The sequence below is a fragment of the Taudactylus pleione genome, unplaced genomic scaffold (assembly GCF_031769625.1).
Source record: "Taudactylus pleione unplaced genomic scaffold, aTauple2 ptg000043l, whole genome shotgun sequence".
Lineage (NCBI taxonomy): Eukaryota > Metazoa > Chordata > Amphibia > Anura > Myobatrachidae > Taudactylus > Taudactylus pleione.
In genome coordinates, this window is record NW_028284445.1 from 8,730,001 (window position 1) to 8,749,972 (window position 19,972).

Consider the following 19,972-nt stretch of genomic DNA (forward strand, 5'->3'; position numbering starts at 1 on the left):
TTTATGTCATGTCTCCTGACGACACTTTAAAAACAACTGAGGCATTGTCAAACTATCTTCAGCGAACATTGTTGGCTGACCAATACAATGTCAAGTATTTGTATTCAACCTTATTTATAGAATTAAACTAATGAAGCCATCAAAATTATTACTACTTGTAATACACCTGGCTTTTTTGAATAAACTACCTTGCTTTAAAATTATTTTTAACTATGAACCCATTATCCTCCCACTTTTACATTTTGACAAACATTCAACATTAGTATAGACCAGTGATTCCCAACCTTGGTCCTCAAGGCACACTAACAGTCCTGGTTTTAGTGATATCCATGATCGTGCACAGATGGTTAAATCAAAATAACTGAGGTACTAAGTAAGTCACTTGTGCTCAAGTATGGCTGTCCTTAAAATCTGGACTGTTAGTGTGCCTTGAGGACTGTGGTTGGGAACCCCTGGTAAAGACTATTTCCAGAAATGTTTTGAACTTTTTTGTCGACGCACTTTTTGAGATAATCATAATCAAAAATTTCAGTTTGAATTTGGAAAGTTTTTCCTCACAAAGCCCATTGTGTTGTATATCACAGAAAAGGACATAAAAAAACACAGTAACATGACACCACTCCCACCTCTGTAGATTAATTGAGAGCTGCTATGGTGATTTGCAATATGCTGGTTGTGCGTTTTTGACCGATTTTTGGAAACGGCATAAGAGATCTAAATAAAATTTGGGATTTTCTTAGGACTACATATATACTCTCCATATACCAAATGTGAACAAAATCTGAGCTGGTGAGGTAAAATTTGAACAAAAAAAAAAGTGTGTTGATTTGACACGGAATGGCCCAATGCTTTTACTTGACATATGCAAATTAAGAGGCAATAGAGAAATCCTACAAAATTACAGCATGGAAAAATGCATCCATGTGCAAATAGATAAACATAATCACAGCACCATTTTACTAAATATTACTATGGCAGTTAAAAACAAAGTTTGATTTAAATATGCCTTCTCTCTTCTTGAGCAGAAGGGATTAGAACCTCTTATTTCCAGCAAAAATCATGCACATCTTTCCAATGTATAATTTGAATAACCAAGTGTCAACAAATGGATTGCAAAATAATTAGATTTATTTGATGGTATGGAAATCCGACCTTCAGGTGGTAGGCGAGCATTTCCCTGAAATTAGCTCAAAGCCAGGATGATCAAATATCAGTGTGCCGGTTTATAAATAGCAGAAATGAATGAATATAAAGAAGCTTAAGCTAAATGAACAATCCCACCAGTGATTTTAGCAGTTTACGACATACATCAAATCAGCCACTACAAATTATCCATTAGAATAAAAATAGTACTGTATGTAATGTAACTATCTCTCAGTGGTATGCCAGCCCTCATGGTAGAGGCATCAATAGCGAGTGGAGACCATTCTTGAGGCCATGCTTAATGTCTAGAGTACAGATAAGAAAATCACTCACAAGACTGCCAAGAAAGTCGGTGGAAGTGGCATCCCTGAAGAAAACCATTATATGCGCCATGAGGAGATTTAGATGTAATAGCATAATATTATAGTCAAGGACGGGAAGCTTTCACGCAATCCATAAATAGGTCTCCATCTATACTACATGCACAGAAATGGCCAAACAAGGCATCTAAGACACAAGCATATTTAAGGGTCTCCTTATTCTCACGGACGGATGTGAAAGCAAATCAATACAAGTTGTCATTAAAGATATTGCATGCTCTACCTGAGCCTAATATAATGACTCACAGCACAGGTCTTTAACACCATACAGGAGTAAAAAAGCAATAGCAATTTGTATGTTAATATGTGCAGCACAGCTTCGTTCTCTGGGTAGATGCTCGAGCACAGATATCGTATGTACAAGCCAGTATAAATAAATAATGCTGTTTCTTATTTCAATGGGCATACCTGCAAAACGGTGCAGCATATACATTGTGGTCAGGTGCCATTATCTATATACAGGGAACCAGCAGGTGTTACAAAAACTAATACATTATTTCCCTTCAATACAAAATGCTTTGCAATGAGCTGCAGCCATCTATAAGCAGAGTTGTGCTAATCCTAGTGCACACTGTAGTGAGAACAGAAAGCATAATTACTTTTTTTTTTTTTTTTTTAAATCAGCATAACCAATGTATTCAAAACCATACAACAGAAGAAAGATTATTATACAGGTTATATATTCCATTAAATTACTGCATGTGTGTGAATATGTACCCACAGTTGGTGAAGTACTGATTCATGCAAAAGCCCAAGACTTATTTTGAAGGTAAATTGTCATAGTTGTAGTATTGTACACACTTTATTATAGATACAAAACCAAAAACACACTCACATATGAGTTTAAGGCACAATTAATCATTTAAAATGGCGATCCCACATTTTGGTTTATTATTCCACTCCTTTAATTGGCTAATATTTTTTCTAAAGACCGTTCAGAAATGTTCGTGTTTGTGATTGATTGAACTATTTCAAACTTATCCAACAGTTTAATTCATCACAGTGTTAAAAAAACAAAAAAGAATAGATTTTTAAATATTTACTGGCAATATATTGGAGTATCGATCGGGATATCACTACTTTACAGTTTTCCAGCAGCTGCTCCTCTCTGCAACCACCAGATATACATTGGAGGGCTGGTTTGGGTGGGGGGGGGACGGCTGGGCTAACCGATCAGCAGTGATTGGCTGCACGGCAGACACTGGGCTAGGGTGCAGGGACGCAGAGGGGCCAAGTGGTCAGTCTGCCATTGGTGGCTGCTGGAAGATTATCTTGCAACAGCCGCACAGTGTGCGTTTCTGACTGTTTGCATCCATGTTAGGTAAAGACAACACTGGCATGTTCACAAATGATGAGATGAAGGAGGAGGAGGGGGAAGAGTGTCATCGTGGCAGTAGCGGACACAGAACACACTGGTTGAGTGCCAGACAATCTGCTAAACACATACAATATTATAGACTGTCAACATATCAAGTGATGGCAGAGGGCGAAGTCATAGTGAAGATGGGGCACAGAGGGGCCTGCCAAAACCGCTGTGATCCCTTAACTGGTTGTGAGGGCAGTCACATAACACAGTGGAATATATGCATAGTTATCAATCGGTAACAGCAGTCTGAGGAAACAAACCAAGGAGAGGTAATTATCAAGCTACTTTTTATAGCCTGACTTTTCATGGGATTTCTGCTTTAAACCATGAAAATAAGCTACTCACAAAACAATAGGCGGCAGAATTATAGGTGTCCTATTTAACTGTCTCAGATGACTGGCATATAAAGTGGGCTCAGGAACTATAGCAGCCCTCAATAAAAGTGAAAAACGAAAGCAGTGTCTCTTCTAGATGGGACACCTCAGACTTTTCTCCTTTAAACCAATGACTTCTGATACTTTATTCAGACACTCCTTACAGATATCAGAAACAAAAAAAATTACTTTATGATGTTTAAAATAGTGTTAATCCCCCCCAATGAGGTTAAGAGAATGCACGCCATATTGGGGGGGGGGGGGGGGGAGAATTAAATTGTTTTTTTTCTAGCCCGATCTCCCATCTAAAGTGACAGTACGATTATATTCAACTGTTTTGGATGCCCAATTCTTATTGTGCATGTCACGCCCAAATGCACTAATGTTTAGACAGAGAAAGTGGCTAAACCTGTGTAAAGTACTTGGTGCACTGCATTTGGACATCCAAAAGCTGGACTTACTCCGTATTTCTGCTCGCCCCCTTAGGAGGGTGCGAGCAGAAATAATGAGCACCTGCTGCAATTGCGCACATTAGATTAAACAAATAAATAGTTCCCATAAGTAACAGGCACCCAAAAAAACTATTGAATCCCCTATTGTGTTAATTTTAATTTATACTTATGAGCCGTGTATATGTACTGTATATATTATATACACTTTAATAGGAAAAAGTATATAATTTTTTAAATATTTCAATAAACAGGTCACATTCACAGACATCTTATTTTTTGTTTTTTATTTTATGGGTAAAATAATTATGAATTAATAGGATTTTAATAAAATAGAACTTAAGTGTGCCCCGAAAGAGCCTTCTTTTTCGCAAAACCCCATTGTATGTGTTGTTCCACAATAGCTGGATGGCCTCCTGGCTCTACTGGTAAGCCAAGACTGCAGTTCAACTGGATTTTGGTGTGCCTCCCCTCTCAGGGCATGTAGACAATATACACTCCTGTCCATTCCTTGGTAATGTCATGACTATTTTAGGTAGGGGAATGTTTAACACGACTGATGTGGTTGCAGATTCAATTTCTAATGTATTCTTTCCTGAATGGCGACTGACAAACATTTCTATTTTTTTAACAGAGGGTAAGCAATCATTTTTAAACTTTAGTTTCTTTGTAATGATTTTGGAGGGAGGTAGAATTTAAGGAAGTGTCCATGTTCACTTACGAAAAAGCACATTGACACCACAGAAAATGTCCAAAGAGTTCACCAGACTCCTTAAAACATAATAATAGACACTTAAAAAATACACAGTGACTTCCTCAAAAATGAGAATTAATTTTCAAATTGAAAACTGGTGTCCACAATATGCAACAAGGGTTCTGCAGCATCTTACAAAGTACATGAACAAATGAGCACACAAGATATTAACAGTACAAAACAATGCAGGACGAGGGCATGGTTTATAAACATTGCTGCATTAGCGACCAGAACACTCAACAAGCATGTGATACACATTTTGTCACCAAGTTCTTTAGTTAAGGCTGTGACACATTTGAAGAACATCGATTATTACATATTGCTGATGAATAATTCTGGATTATCAAAATTCAACCAAAATTGAACATAACGTAAAAGCAAGTTCTTATGAGCCCCATCAGCCATACTGGTGGCAGAAACGGGCTTTCAAAATATAGATATATAGATATATATATAGATCACTTTTACACAGCAATATAATGGTGAAACCTAATTTAAAGATTGAGAACACATTGCAAGCAAACATTAATATCATGTATAAAAAGCTTTTAACAGCTTGGGGCAAATGTAGATGGGTAACACTGAAGAGCCGTTGGTGTTTAGCACATATCACTTAGTGGATTACTGCAATTTCGCCAGTCTTAAGCAAACTAAATGTTTGCACCCTTACTATAATTAATGAATTAACCACACATACAAATTGATTTTAATTTACCTTGAGTTTGAACTCCAGCTGAGGTAAGACAGAAAGAAGCAAATGTCCATCAATATTATATAACTCCAGGATCAGATCAAACACGTGCTCAGACAAGTCACTGATGGAAGTTTTGCCAAGCATGAGAACTTGGTTAAAGAACTGCAAAACAAAGGAGAGGGGTAAGAGTGAAGACATCCCCTACAAATGGTTAGGCCTGCTTAGCATACAATGCAGGCAGAAGGCAGGTTTAAACTGCATATTACTCCTGTAAAACTAAAAATACTCATGCATATGGCGCAGAGCTAGTCTGCAATAAAAACATTTGTCTTTTGTTCTTTTCTGACCAGGGGAACCATCTGTGTGAAGTTTGTATGTTCCCCCAGTGTTTGCATAATTTCCTCCTACAGTTCCAAAAACATATGTAAATGTAGGAATTAATGTGAATAATTATCTGTAAATCTTGTGTAATATTTTTCCACGTGTTAAGGATAAAAACATGTTTTAGTAATTTCTTAGATTTAGGGTTGGATTCAATTAGCCATGTTAACTGAACGAGTGCTAATTAATCGCTGACCTGTATTCAATTTGCCCCTCTTATCAGAGATTTCTTTTCGGGTCTCCCGAGACCCGAAAAGAAATCCCTGTTAACTGTGCAGTTATCGGATGATTAACTGCCAGCTGACGCACAGGTCGGTGAACTTATCACGGATCCTGTGCGTTAACGCCAGATAACCCGTGCAGGAGGCTAATTGAATAGCCCCAGGTGTTAAAGCCCAAGACTATATTCTGTTATTACCCACGGCAACTTAACTGCGGGTAATTTAATTCCCCCTTTTTTAATCTTTTTTTTTTTTTTATCTCTAGATTAACCTAAAAATAGCACCCAAAAAAAAAAAAAAAAAAAAAGTGTTGGGTGGAATTCAGTAAATTGTATGAAGATCTGCTACTTGTGTGGGTCCGGAACCCTCTTCCTAACAGTCATTGGCCACAACAAATAAAAGATCAGCAATGCTCCTGCCTGCATGTTTCCGAAATGCATGTGTACAGTTCAAGTTCCCTCATGGTAACTTTATTCAATGAGGAATGGCAACTACACAGATGGCGGTATTACCAACACTGCAGTGTTTGAAGGCAAGTGGTGGGGACATAGGGAGGAGAGCACTGCTGGACAGTTGGCTGGGTACACACCTAAGCGCTATAATCAGCAGATTGCCTGATATGCAGATACATCTGCAGATGATGGTTGTCCATACACACTGAACCACCATCACTGCCATCTGGCCGGTGGGTCGCGTCTCGCCCCCCTCCCTGACGGCTTTTGCAGTAAGTGTACGGGGGACGGGAGGGGTATTTTGACTGCCCGTACACATAGCACGATGCACCACTATATCTGCAGATATATCGGGCATCAGCTGTGCAGCACAACTGCTGCGATACGTCTGAATGACATAATCCAGACATATTGTTTTGAACACACTGGCCGACACGATATATCGGCCGTTCAATTGATCGGCCAATATATCTGCCAGTGTGTACCTAGCATTAGCGACTTTGGGAGAGAGGGGTGTGGGGAGACATGCAGTGCCATTGGTGCAGACACTGGATGCCTGGTATATACAATCATATACGCTCTTCAAAGACTTCGAAAATTCCATCTAAAACATAATCTTGGGATATTGGATGCAGAATCCTTATAAAGTTCCTCATCTATGATTTAAATAAGGAAAGCTACACAAACATTTATAATTAGAAACAAATGTTTATATCCAAAACCATGGGTTAGAGATAATGATAAATTAACCTCCACACAAATATTGTAAATTGATTAAACACACTTCTTCCTCGCCTTTTCATTGGGCAATTTTTTTTATTTTCTGTTACACTTCACTTGGAGCATTAGAGACTTTGTTATGCTCAAAATCTCGTGAGGTTTATTGTTCTATGCACGCTACAAACTCTCTTGTAGTATGGGCCAAATTGTTTTGCTGGTTGGCACATGGGAAGGTCACTCGTCACCATTCAAAATCATTTACATATTCAAAATCATGAATGTGAAATGCAGATTAAATAGCATTTAGGCTTCAAAATCTATAATAGCCTCCTCTCCTTCCACTGCAGTACTAAACCAGAGACTAAACAAGTCTTGACAACGTTGAGGATATGACCATTTCCACTTACATTTGTAATGTATGGTTCTATAGCTTGAGCAGTCCTCTTCAGAAGAGCTTTAGCCAAGTCATAGGCCTGTTTGTTTAAATTCTAAAATGCAAAAATAAAAAAAGTCAGACTTAGAAGGGTAAATGCTAAATGTGCCGAATATGTGGGTGGGTGTAACCGAGGTACAGTAACCAACAAAAAGAATTAAAAGCAATAAGGAGAAAGTGACACATTTATAGTAAGGTTATGGGCATTTTTTCAATGATATTGAATCACAAAAAACAAAAACGTATGTAAACAAATAAAATCGGGCAATTGCAGGGTTATTTCAGGTACGTTAGTCTGTTTAACAACAAGACTGTGCATATGTTACTAAGTATGACCAATAAGTTCTAGGTCTGCGACTGACCCTTCACCACTGGGACATGCAGGAGTCAGAATGAATGCTCAGATGCAAACCCACTGGTTAGGAAATGTACGGATTGATTCATAAACAGGGCTATGACCAGTCAAAAATAAAAACAATATTTATGGCTCAGTATTCTGATACACTTTAAACCACCAATTAAAAAAATCCCAAACTTACAAAAACATTTATGCCGACTGGGATTTAAAGGTCATTCAGGACAGATACAGATGTGTCCTTATACATCTAGCCTCAATACGCCACGCTGCAGGAGATGCCAGACGCAAGAGAGCAGCCAGGTCCCGTGCAACTCTGCTAGAGACAGGCGTCTTTTTCCCCTTCGTCGCAATGAGATGTGACTAGGCCGCATCAGGAAACTGCACTAATTAATTTGATATGCAACACTTGTATGTCTGTGTGCGACGGTCTGTACACGAAGCACCATGGAACTTGGCATGGAAGAAAGCTGCGGCCACTACACCATAGCACTTCAAAAATAGATTCAGAGACTCGTTGCACACAGATATAAAAGCGTCACGTATCAAATCAATCAACGGTGTCTCTTGGTGCATCCTTGTTGCTCATTGCTACCAAGGTGCATTTCCAGGTAAAGTACGAAAGAAAGAAGTCTGGCGCTAGCAGAGTTGCACAGGACCAGACGCGCCGAGAGGGGCTGTTTGGCAGAACTGCAGGAAAAATGTATGAGGACACATCTGTTGTAAGCTTAGACAATGACCGGCTTCAATTGCATATGGAGCAGTCACCAACTGTGCTTAATCTGATCCAGTCATCTAACTAAAGCAAAGAATGGACAGACTTATGTCCAAAATCTGACAGACCTGAGCATTCATCCTTAGCAGAGGACTCTTTAATGGCTATGCATGGTCATCTGAGCTTTATCACCTTATAGAAGTAACATTTCTAACCAACCAATATCTGCTGTAATTTGATCGATCATGTGTATTTCCAGACAATATACTATTCAGAGAGCTGCAGTAGAGAGTACAGATAAGAGCCAATAACGCAATACTCCATGGTCATGATGGGGCGGGGGATAGAAATAATTCTAAGATGGTATAAAAACACAAAATACTCTAAGCTTGGCAACTACATTATAACTAGGCAAAATGGAATAAATTAAATAAATACCTTGTGTGCTGGAACCAGATTCACCAGGACAGTATCCAGCAATTCCTGGGAAACTGTATCTCCTTCACATATGATTGAGCTCATTAAATCCACCATATGCATATGAACTTTCTGATTATGGCCATTACTGAAATGAATAAATTACCAAAAAGTAAAGTAAACGTCACAATAAAGATAACCCAAAACAGGCATGACACTTTTCACATCCTATATTTCAAAATGTAATGGCACTAGCCTATAAAATTACCAATCCGTAACAAAATTTTAGAGAAAAAAAAAAAAAAAAATTCATTTAAAAGCAGAATATTTTTACTTACTGTAAAATCTTTTTCTCAGATTCCAAGGTTGACACTGGAACAATGGGTTATAAGCAAGTGGTGTGAGGAGCCTGGCGCTTTAAAACATAGGCTGGGTACACATCAGGCGATTTATTGGACGATATATATAGTTCCAACACGGATCTGAATGATATATCGTCCATAACGCTCAAATCGCATGTTCACTTGTGTTGTCCCATCTGAGGTGTTGCACATCAGATGGTCCGACCAGGCTGACAGCAGCATGCAGGTGAATGCGGGATCGAAGGGTATATCGCCCGGTCGTACACAGGATGGTGCGGTGTGTACGGCCGCCCGATATATCTTTCCTAATGACGTCGGGACAGTTGGGATACATGTTCTGATGTAACACTGTTTGAACTTAGCTTTTTCCCCTCTATACCCAAGCTGCATGGAAGCTTCAGTTATAGTTTAACAAAATCTAAACAACAGAGTACAGAAAAAGAAAAACAGTGCCCAAAGAAGAACATAATGAATGAAAGAAAATAAAAAATGAAATAGTTTGGTAGGATGTACAGGAAAGGATTTTATGAAATTTAAATAAAAATAAAATCCTGCTTTCTCCTTTGTCCACTATCATTGAAATACAAAAGAAAAAGATTACCCAATAACACCAGGTGCATCAGGGTGGGTGCCCTGTGGACCTCGAAGAAAAAGAGTTAACAAAAGGTATGTTATACCATAATGCTCATGTTCTTCTTCGGGTTCCATAGGGTCCACAGGAATTACCTTGGGGATGTCCCAAAGCAGTTCCCTTAAGGGTGGGGACGCTCCTGTTTAGCAGAAAGGCGAAACAGACGACCAAAGGAAGCATCCTGTATCAAATGCATGAAATTTGAAAAAAGTGTGGATGGAAGACCACGTGGTTGCCTTGCACAATTGTTCAGCAGAGGCGCCACAATGAAACGCCCACGATGCTCCCACAGAATGTGCTGTCACTGTATTTGTAACAGAGATCAGCTTGTGTGTAAGCTTGAGAAATCGTCACACGAAGCCATCTAGCCATCCCCACTTATGACAGCCATAAAACACAAAAAGAGAACCAATTTCCTAATGGAGTTGGTGCGATCCACGTAGATACTTAGGGTGCGTACAAGATCCAGAGACGCTTCACCTACAGAGAGGTCTGAACCACAATTTCTTAATTTACATGAAAGTGGGATATTACCTTAGGAAGGTACAGCTCTATCCTGATGAAAAATCAAAAAAGTGAGAGCAACAAGAAAGGGCTGCCAAATCAGAGGACGCTGCGGACAAAGGAGACAGCAAGAAGAAAAACTGTCTTAGTTGTCAACCACTTAAGGTCTACTGATTTCAGGGGTTCAAATGGGGGAGCCTGTAGAGCCATGAGAACCAAAGACAAATCCCACGGAGCTACCGGAGGGACAAAGGGAGGTTGAACCCTCAGAACACTCTGAAAAAGTGTCCTAACATCAGGCAGCGGGGCGTTCCTTCGCTGAAACCAACCTGAGAGTGCATTTGCCGGAACCCTCAGGGTGGCCAAGCAGAGACCCCGGTCTAACCCAGCATAGAGAAAAGCAAGCACTCGCGAGAACTTAAAAACTTCAGGATCATATTTTCTATGGTTACACCATTGAAAATACGAGTGCCAAATCCTGTAATAGATGTGGGCAGAGGAGGGCTTCCATGCCCTGATCATCGTCTGCATTAAAGTAGTAAAAGCCTTGGCTCTTAAGATGGAAGAGTCAAGAGCCACGCCGTCAAAGACAGATGGGGAAGGTCCTGATGAAGGCAAGGACCCTGTCTTAACAGGCCATGGAGTGTCTTATGTAGAGACTCTGAAGGTCGATGAACCAATGGTGTCTGGGCCAAGCAGAGGCTACCAGTATTACTGTTCAGCCCTTCCGCTTGAATTTCCTGATGACTCTTGGGAGGAGGGAAATCGGAGAAAAAAAAAGATCCGCTAGCTTGAAGTCCCACTTCACTGCTAGAGTGTCCACAAAATTGGCTGCGGTATCCCTGGTTCTGGACCGTGCCTGGGGACTTTGTGGTTGTGGCCTAAAGTCTTTTACTGTCCCCAGCGCCAAAATTTTATGACCAGTGGTCTAGTGGGGAAGAGGTCGCCCCTGGTTCCTCACAAAAGCGGCCTCCGGCAGGTCTACACTGCCGGACATACGTACTGCCACGTGGTTCCCTGCAGAGGGGAACCACCTTACCTGCATCCCCGGCTGCAGTCTTGGGCCCAGTGTCTCAACTCCGCTGGCCCCTCCGAAATGGTGTTGCGGTGCCGGCGGGAGTAGATGGAGCAGCAGCACGGGCGTCCATCCAGACGCCTAGTGCTGCTTACTCATAAAAAAAAAAAAAATAGAAACAAAGCTTGGGACTGCCTAAGCAGTTACAAGGTACACTGATCCTGCGCACCAAACAAAAATCTAAGTGCCTGTAGCCAGGGTTGGGGTATATATGGAGGAGGACCCAGTGCATCCTGGGAGCTAAAGCTTGTAACTGTTTTTTGCCTGGATCACTCCAACCACATACCCCAAGGTAATTCCTGTGGACCCTATGGAACCCGATTAAGAAAAAACAGTTTGCGCTGTTTGTGTTTAAAATTCAAACGGGCACATAGAATAATAGTTCATAAAACAAAAACATTCCTGCTACATACTCACAACATGAGTGGATACCTATACAGCAAATAAATAGGAAAAACTAGGAAGTGCAGGTAGCGTGTGAAAAATTACTATACAGAATAAAAATGGTATAAATAAAAAAACAAAGCACTGATTAAACAAAACCATTATAAAAACTAGAGGTCAACGCATAAATGCAATTGCAAACAAAGGATGTATGTGTATATATTAGCCAATCTGTATAGTGAAAATAGGACATCTGATAAAAAGAAAAAAAAAAAAAAAGTAAAATGATTCCACATAAGGAGCAGATTAATTACCCAATAGGGACTGAATGCAAGTCAGTCTTTTGGTATTTTTATTTTTAGATATAATCCACATTCTACATGCATTTTCTAGATTCTCTATTTTATTCTACTTAAAAACATGTTTTTTACAACCTTGTTATACTGCAAAAACCTTTTTACAAGGGAAAAAGCATAAGTGTACACTACAGGATTGGCTTACTACTTTAGGCAAAATTATGCAATTATAAATACGTACAGGGGGATGCGGACAGAATCCCAGCATATGGGATGCCAGCGCTTTCCCAAAGCTAAGTAGCAGGGTTGAGGGTTAGACACTAGGGGGAGGGTTAGGTTAGGCTGCAGGGGGGTGGGGGGGGGGGGTTAGGATTACGTTGCGTGGAGGAAGGGATAGCTGTAGAAGGCGGCTTAGGATACCTACCGACGGGTGTCTGTATCCTAACCCTGTTGGGATGCTGGCGTCAGGATTTGACCGCCAGGATCCCAAGCGCCGGCATCCCGTATCGGACCCATGTTTAGGTTGTGTGTTTAAGTTGTGAAGAACAGTGGTGTAAGCCATGGGAGACAGACAATCAGCAGGTGGTGCCCACCAGCAAGGGTAGAGTCAGGGGAACGCTGGCAGGGCTTGAGCACCAGGCACCGGGAGGGTGTGAGGAGGTGCGCAAGAGTAGGAGTAACTAGTATGGTCGGCTTTTTGCTTTAGGATTCCTGGGATGGACAGACAGCTACAATACCAGTTGCGATTGGCTAATTTTGCATCATGTGACAGCAGTGCCTGAAAATATAGAGGGGACACTCTGTGGGTCGGAAATCCTGCCAGTCACTCTACGATTATGTGGTCACTGGGGAGAGAAACATATTTAGGGGAATGTGTATGTGGGGGCATCATTAATGTTAGGGGTATTGTTGTAATTTAGCTGCAAACAACATTTTGAGGTTTATATTTGCATTTTTAAACACCTGGAGTGCATATTTTTCCATCTGTGCTCCCCCTCTTGGCAAAAGCTGGTTACACCACTGCCTCTAGGTCTCACACACTGCTCAGAAACCTCATTAAAAGCAAACTAAGGTTATTGTTTCCACCCCCTCAATATAAAGTCCATAGAAGATTCATCTCTTGACAAATCTCTTGGGAATAATTAAGTCAGCTGAACATCTTTATATCTGTACAATGAATTTGCTTAAATTTGTCACTTACTTGATGACCGAAAATAATGTTCGATACAGTTGTGTGAATATTTCATTGCTGTCCTCCAACTCAAAACATATATTGTAAGATTTCACCCAGGCGATGTTCTGTTAAAGATAGGCCCAAAGTGTGGCATTAGAATGGGACATCTATTTAGGCAGTAAACACCTAAACCACAAGTTACTCCATGACATACCTACCTCTAGCAAATAGAAGTATCTATTAAACTGAGGGCTCTTTGTATCTTCCAGTCCCTTCAGCTGTCGTGTTATGAACATAAATATATCCTAAGGAAAGGCAATACAAGATGTAAGCATCATTCTGTAAGCACACGGAGAAAAGATCTATGGCTGGAACTAAAAGTTTAGATTATTTTCCTTCAACTTGTCAGAACTAGAGTACACATGTTCAGGTCATAGAAGAAACAATAGACAGACATCTTAGGCTCTAAAATAAACAATTTAACACAACTTATATGATCTGTTATTTCCTATTCAGATGAAGAGCTCTAAACAGAGTCTCTGGTGCGGTGTGTAAATTACCTTCAGTTTATCTGGAGAGGTGTATGGAGCTTCAGGGGCATAAATCCTAAAAATATCTGCAAGGCAACAAGCTACAAGCAACCGGACATCTTTATCTGGGTGCTTTAAAAAAAAGTCCGATGCTAGATGGAGAGCGAGGTTTAAGTAGTGTTCCTTTTCTTCTTCAGAGTCTTGGTCCATATCCATGAAGGTTTTTACAACCATCTAAGGAAAGATATAGAAGTTGATGTACAAACACAAAATAAAAGGACTAAAAACATGACATAATATAAATGGATTTCTTCGTCACCTGCACTTCTAAGTCTAGTAATTATTTGATAGTTTAACGCAGTGATGGGCAACATAACTATGAGACCATATGCGGCCCTTCGCAAAGCCTTCACTTGCAGCCCCCAGCTCATTCCTGCTTTATTGTTATATTTGGGGGCGATTAAATCCAGCGGGAGTTGAATTCAGAGCGGTTTAGTCCGACTATGAAAAGTTAAGTCGGAGAATGCCAATCCTCACGACTTAACCTGGGTGTTTAGTCACGAGAGCCTGCATTCTCCGACTAAACAGCTCGCCAAATTTAATATCTCCTGGACCATCTTTCCGGCGCTATTCAACTCTTGCAGAATTGAAACACCTCCAATGCTTGTTATACCTTTTAATGCTTGCTTAAAAGGCCTGCTGATATATTATTACATATAGGTCCCTTTCATAGACTAAATATTAATTTAATCTACTACTGAGTTTATGGGTAATGTGCTGCCCTTTTGATAGAGGATCGTCTAGTGCAGCCCCCAAAGTGCATTAGGCTGTCTGTCACTATTCCTCCAGCAAAGTGGGACGTGAGAGGTAACAGTCCTCAGCCACCTTTTGCCAAGTTTGTAAAATTGATAACCAAAGATAAGCAGGTGCCACTTTCAATAAGGTCAAAAAAGGGTTGGCTCTTCTTTCAATGGGAGATTCAATTCAGCACCGGGAAGCAGTTCCCAGAGTTATTCAATTGTCCCCATCGTGCCCTGCACTTAGTCAGGAGGTGCTGGTTACCGCGCGTGTTTAATCGCGGCAACAGGCATTTTCCAACTAAAGTGTCGGCCACGATGCCGTTAGAGCTTACCTCTAGTAGAGGTTAACAGCTTAGTCGATTGAATAGCTGCCTTCCCGGCGCCATGTACATAGAGTTGAATTGATTCACCCCCAATGATTTGTAGAAAGTTCAGCAACAAGGCTAAATGACTGGGTTGGTAAAATGTTAGGGGTGAATAGGATTAATCTCACCTTTAGCCGTCTGACCATTTCCTCTTTAGAAATTTTGTCAGAGATTTCTTTGACTCCCGGTGGATATGTGATTTTCCCATCATTGACTTTCGACTTTGTATGAGCCATAGTGGCAGAGTGCTTTTATCACTACAAACATAAAACAGATACAGAAATGATTATGCACAAATTCACGCCATCGTTGAAATATATTCCACAGAAACCAGACAGGTGCAAATTACAAATAGTCAATTTCTCACTTTTGATTATTATTTCAGAGTTGTGAGAGAACGAAATACATTATAAACTCCACAGAGAAATGAAAGGAAAAAACTGCAGCACAAATAAAAAAACATTTGAAAATTTGTGGTGTGTAAATATAACAAAAAAACAATTGAATTAGAAAGTGACACATCCAATTTCTCATGCTTTTCTACATATCAGGACATAGTAAGGCTTATGCACACTAGTATTTGCTAGAAATATGTACATAAACCAGTCTATTACTAGCATAACTTTTTATTATTAGTTATTTTTTGTAGCATTGCATTTAGTTAGGTGTTCCAGTTATTGGAACAAATATTTTTCTATTTCTTGAGATTAACACCTTCAATAATTCTAAATGCTTGTCAAACATTTGCATATATTAGCAGCGAAACCAAACAAAAACAGGTCTGGTCTAAATATCTGGTACTTCTCAAATCCATGTAATAACTTTACACTTAACTGATTATATAGGTGGCTATTTCAGCAATGTGTGTGTTCATTTGTCTTTCCTCACCCGATCTCCTGTCTAACGATGGGAGATCGAGGGGGTGGTGAACAATACTCAATTCTTTTTGCCAATTTCTGCTCACCACCTCAGGAGGGTACAAGCAGAAAATCTGTGCATTTGCGCGCAATCTGGGAAACAACTGAATTGCCCGTAGGGTGCCCCCTTGCTAACAGCCGCAGACAGAACAATTGATTTCCGCTCTCAGGGCCTGATTCAGAGCCGCTCGTAAGCGGCCGCTCATTAGTTCCGAGCGATGTTTGCACAACTGCGCATGCGTACGGATCGTAATACGCATGCGCGAACCAGTCAGTGCAGCCGAAAATCATTTGTTCGCTAAATAGCAAATGCCTGCTATTTTGAGTGACATGAGGCGGCGTATGTGGGTGGTAACAGGGGAAGGTGCTTGAAAACGGGGAGTGGAGATCCGAACGCAGGCGTGCTTAAAGGTCAAAACGGGCAATTTATGGGTGTGCATAATTAATACAGCAGCGTCATTGACCATGTCACTGGGTTATTTTATAGTCAGAACTGCTCGCATGATTGCGGTAGGAAAAACCAAACACAAGAATAGCGAACAGTTCATACGCTGGTCGATGTACTCGATTAATCTAATAAATAGCGGACATTACGTAGGATGCGAGCGGCCAGGGGGCGTAGTTTTCAAAAAAACGACCGCATGTTTGGTTCGCTCGTTCAGACCTAGAGGCGTGAACAGACCGCAAAGAGCGAACGGTTCATTTGAATAGACACCCCTTTTTTCTGAACGAGCGAGCGCAAATAGCGTCCGGCTCTGAATCAGGCCCTCAGAACATTAACCAGGATCCTCTATAATGCCTCAAACACACCACCTGTGTCACGGATCACCAAAACTTTTCTAACCCTCAAAATTGTTCCCAAAAATTTAAAAAATTTGATTGTGTATAGTACACTTGGCCTCAAGTTTCATTACACAATTTACGCAACGCTGTTTTTACTCTTCATTGTTTGCAATGTGTATTGTGTATTAAGTTCTTCTATACCAAATAACCCTCCAAAAAGGCAAAAAAAAACCCAGTACAGTTATTTTGGTTTGCAGAGATTCATCTGCAGGAAACCCGAATTCTACAACTGGGTAGTCCAGAAAAATGAAACTAAAGTGACTGTTAGCCTTTTACCAAAAAAAAGAGTCAAAAACAAAAAACACGGAGGTGGCAAATCAATTAGGTGCGAGCAGGACAAAGTGCCGTTACAACAGTGTGGGAAATGAGCTTCAGAGAGATTGGGTGAGAATTAATTCCTGTGATGGCCCAAATCTTGGACGAGAATGTATAGCATATGCAGTGTTAAGCAGCATCTCCTGGCACATGCAACTGGCCCCAAAGCCCTACTGAACGCGGATTTCTGCTCAGACCGTCATGAGGTGGGGGCGAAACGCAACTACAGGTGGTGGGGCAAATGCAAATATGGAGAGGAGGGGGGGGGGGGGGGGAGAGTATGCATTCAAACTCAGAACGAGTTTCTTAAGCTCCCAGGATACGCGACTGTAGATATTCAATTGTTCACACTCTTCCTGAGGTGCATGCAGAAATCCGCTCTAACTACTGTCTTAGGACGGCAACACATGCAGCAAAAGCGTTTTTCCAGCTGCTAAGCCCAGGGCATTAGTCGCGGTAAACTACATCTCCCGACTTAAGTGCCAGGTGCCATGCAGGCAACTGAATAGCTCCTGGGACTCATCCCAGGAGATTAATTTATGCTAAATTGAATTCCCCCCTATATCATCAATTCAAAACATAAATTCAATAATCCAAGTCTGTGGTTTGCGTATATTAAAAAACTATAGGTTTAGCTGACGCCACATTATTAAGCTTCACCGCTCAATCAGCAAGCCATCCCTGTTACCCAGCAGCAGAACTCTTGCAAGTGCTCAGTGTGGAGATGTATTCTGAGTAACACAAGTTAGACAAATTCGGATTCTCTCTTCTCAAATAATACCTCTTCTTCGATCAACTACAGCATCAAATCATTGACCCTTACTAACAACAGGACTTTCATTGTTATATTAGTCATTCTGTAATTTCTGTTAAAACTGCTTAAGCCTCCAGCATCCCTGTTTTTTTGTAGTTGCTATTAGCAACAAGACTTGTCATTTATTAATTTGCACATAAATTCAAATTATTCCAAGTAGCTCCTAACTTGTTATCAGTATATAATGTCACGTAATAACATATTTAGAGGTATTTCTTTAGAAGAAATATTCCTTGAAAATATTTAAAGTCAATTTACCACAAAATCAACTAAAATAATAGCACAGATTTCCCACTAATGGGGAGATTCAATTCAGCGCGATTTGTATAGCGCCAGGAATGAGTTCTCAGAGCTACTCAATTGTCCCCATTGTGCCAATGCAGGTTTCCGCAGCTTAAGCTGGGTGTTTAGTCGCAGCGACCTGCATTCTCCGACTTAAGCGCCAGCTGCGATGCTGTTAGCACACGTGCTAAGCCTGAAAACAGCATGGCGGCAATAGTGAGCAGAAATCCTATAGTCAGGATTAACAGTGCGGTAAATTGTATAGCCCCGTAAAAAGAACGTTAAACGCAGTTTGAACTATATTGCATGTATTAAAGCACGCCTACATTCACATTTTTACCCATTTTCTCGGAGAACGTGTGTGAATGAGCCCTCAATCCTTACACATACACACGAGAGAGGTCTGAGTAGAAGTTAGAATAATGAAGTGAGCTCTTTTTAAATGTATGTAAACTAGCTGAGGAAATTCAACAATTATTACTCTGTTGCAGTGACAGCATTTTAGGTCCTCAAAAGAGCCAGATTATAGGACAAAATGATTATTTTCCCGGTAAAACTGAGAACAAAGCTAAAATAAGGTCATGTAAACCTCTGCAAGGATTACAAGCAATTGAATATTACAAGACCATGGGCTCTATTTACTACAATCCGCATTTGTAATGCAGATTGTGGAGCGATATCACAGGGATTTACTACAAATCCCTTGCAGGGACAGAGCTTGCGACAAAGCTCTGTCCCTGCAAATCCCCTCCGGAGCCTTATCACGGTATTTTCACCCGTGACAAGTGCCGACCAGCCGCTGCTCCAATTGCCCTTTAGTAACTGTAATGCTACTCCAATTGCCCTTTAGTAACTGTAGGTGATACTAAAATAATGTGAAGAGGGTGTGAAAACACCTTTTCATATTAATTTAGTGAAAATAATGTTAATAAATAGAGCCCCATGTGTAAAAACAGCACCCGCACACGGGAGAATGAAATACCACACTGACTTTGGGCTACATCTTACAGGTATGTGTTATTAGTTAGCACAGATCTCCGCTTGCACCTCAGGAGGGTGCGAGCAGACATCAGCTAGTCGCAGGCAATTGAATAGCTGCGGCTACTCACCCCAGGAGCTTAAATTGAATTACCCCCTAATACAGCAGACAGTTTCTCCACTGAACACAACTAGGGGAAACTTTACCAGAAACATGTTTAACGTTATAAAAAGTGCGGCCTGGAAGTTACAATCCTACAGCAGCTTAGACCAGTTACAATAGTTGGTCTATATAAATAAGTGAAGAAAAACAGACCTATGGACACAGGTATACATTTATGAACACTGGAGCCTTGAATACTACTTGCACATGCAGCAATTGTGTTTGGTATCTGACCAACCCCTGTATTAGTTACACCAGTTTATGACAGGGCTTTACAAATCCTGTGCACCAGGTCACCATAGTGATTAAGTGGGGTATTCAATTCTTTTCACCCACGGCTGATAGCACTGGGCGCCCAACAGAGCAATTTAATTGTTGCTCTGTTCAGGCACGTACAGCCATGGGAGCACTCATTTCTGCTTGCAGCCCCCTAGGGCAGAAAAGTGCAAAAAGTCGGCACTCTGGGCACCCAAAGCAGGACTTTAGACCTTTAGCCATGTCCTTTAGAGGCGCCCCCTTTTCTGAGTGAGCACGCAGCTTTTTCTGCCCCTTCAGAGAGTGCTGAAGTGCCCCTTTCTGAAATGCGCCCTGCCCTAGCATGAAGACTACTTTACATTTGAGAACGGTAATAAAACAAGACTGGGTAATAACAGAGAGAGGTAAGAGGGCCCTGCTCGCAATCTTA

General features: G+C 40.7%; 1 protein-coding gene across 3 annotated transcripts in view; it reads right to left on the reverse strand.

Annotated features, from left to right (window-relative positions):
• The window catches only part of PDS5B (PDS5 cohesin associated factor B), a 149,835-nt gene that overhangs the window by 109,667 nt on the left and 20,196 nt on the right, over window positions 1-19,972 (reverse strand). For all 3 annotated transcript variants that reach the window (XM_088460234.1, XM_088460236.1, XM_088460233.1), the window contains exons 2-8: window positions 15,104-15,232; window positions 13,841-14,044; window positions 13,499-13,585; window positions 13,308-13,405; window positions 8,876-9,002; window positions 7,342-7,422; window positions 5,182-5,322 (exon numbers count right to left, since the gene is read on the reverse strand). In XM_088460234.1, coding sequence (XP_088316360.1) covers window positions 5,182-5,322; window positions 7,342-7,422; window positions 8,876-9,002; window positions 13,308-13,405; window positions 13,499-13,585; window positions 13,841-14,044; window positions 15,104-15,211 — 846 coding nt within the window. In that variant the 5' untranslated portion in view covers window positions 15,212-15,232. The remainder of the gene's footprint in view (window positions 1-5,181; window positions 5,323-7,341; window positions 7,423-8,875; window positions 9,003-13,307; window positions 13,406-13,498; window positions 13,586-13,840; window positions 14,045-15,103; window positions 15,233-19,972) is intronic.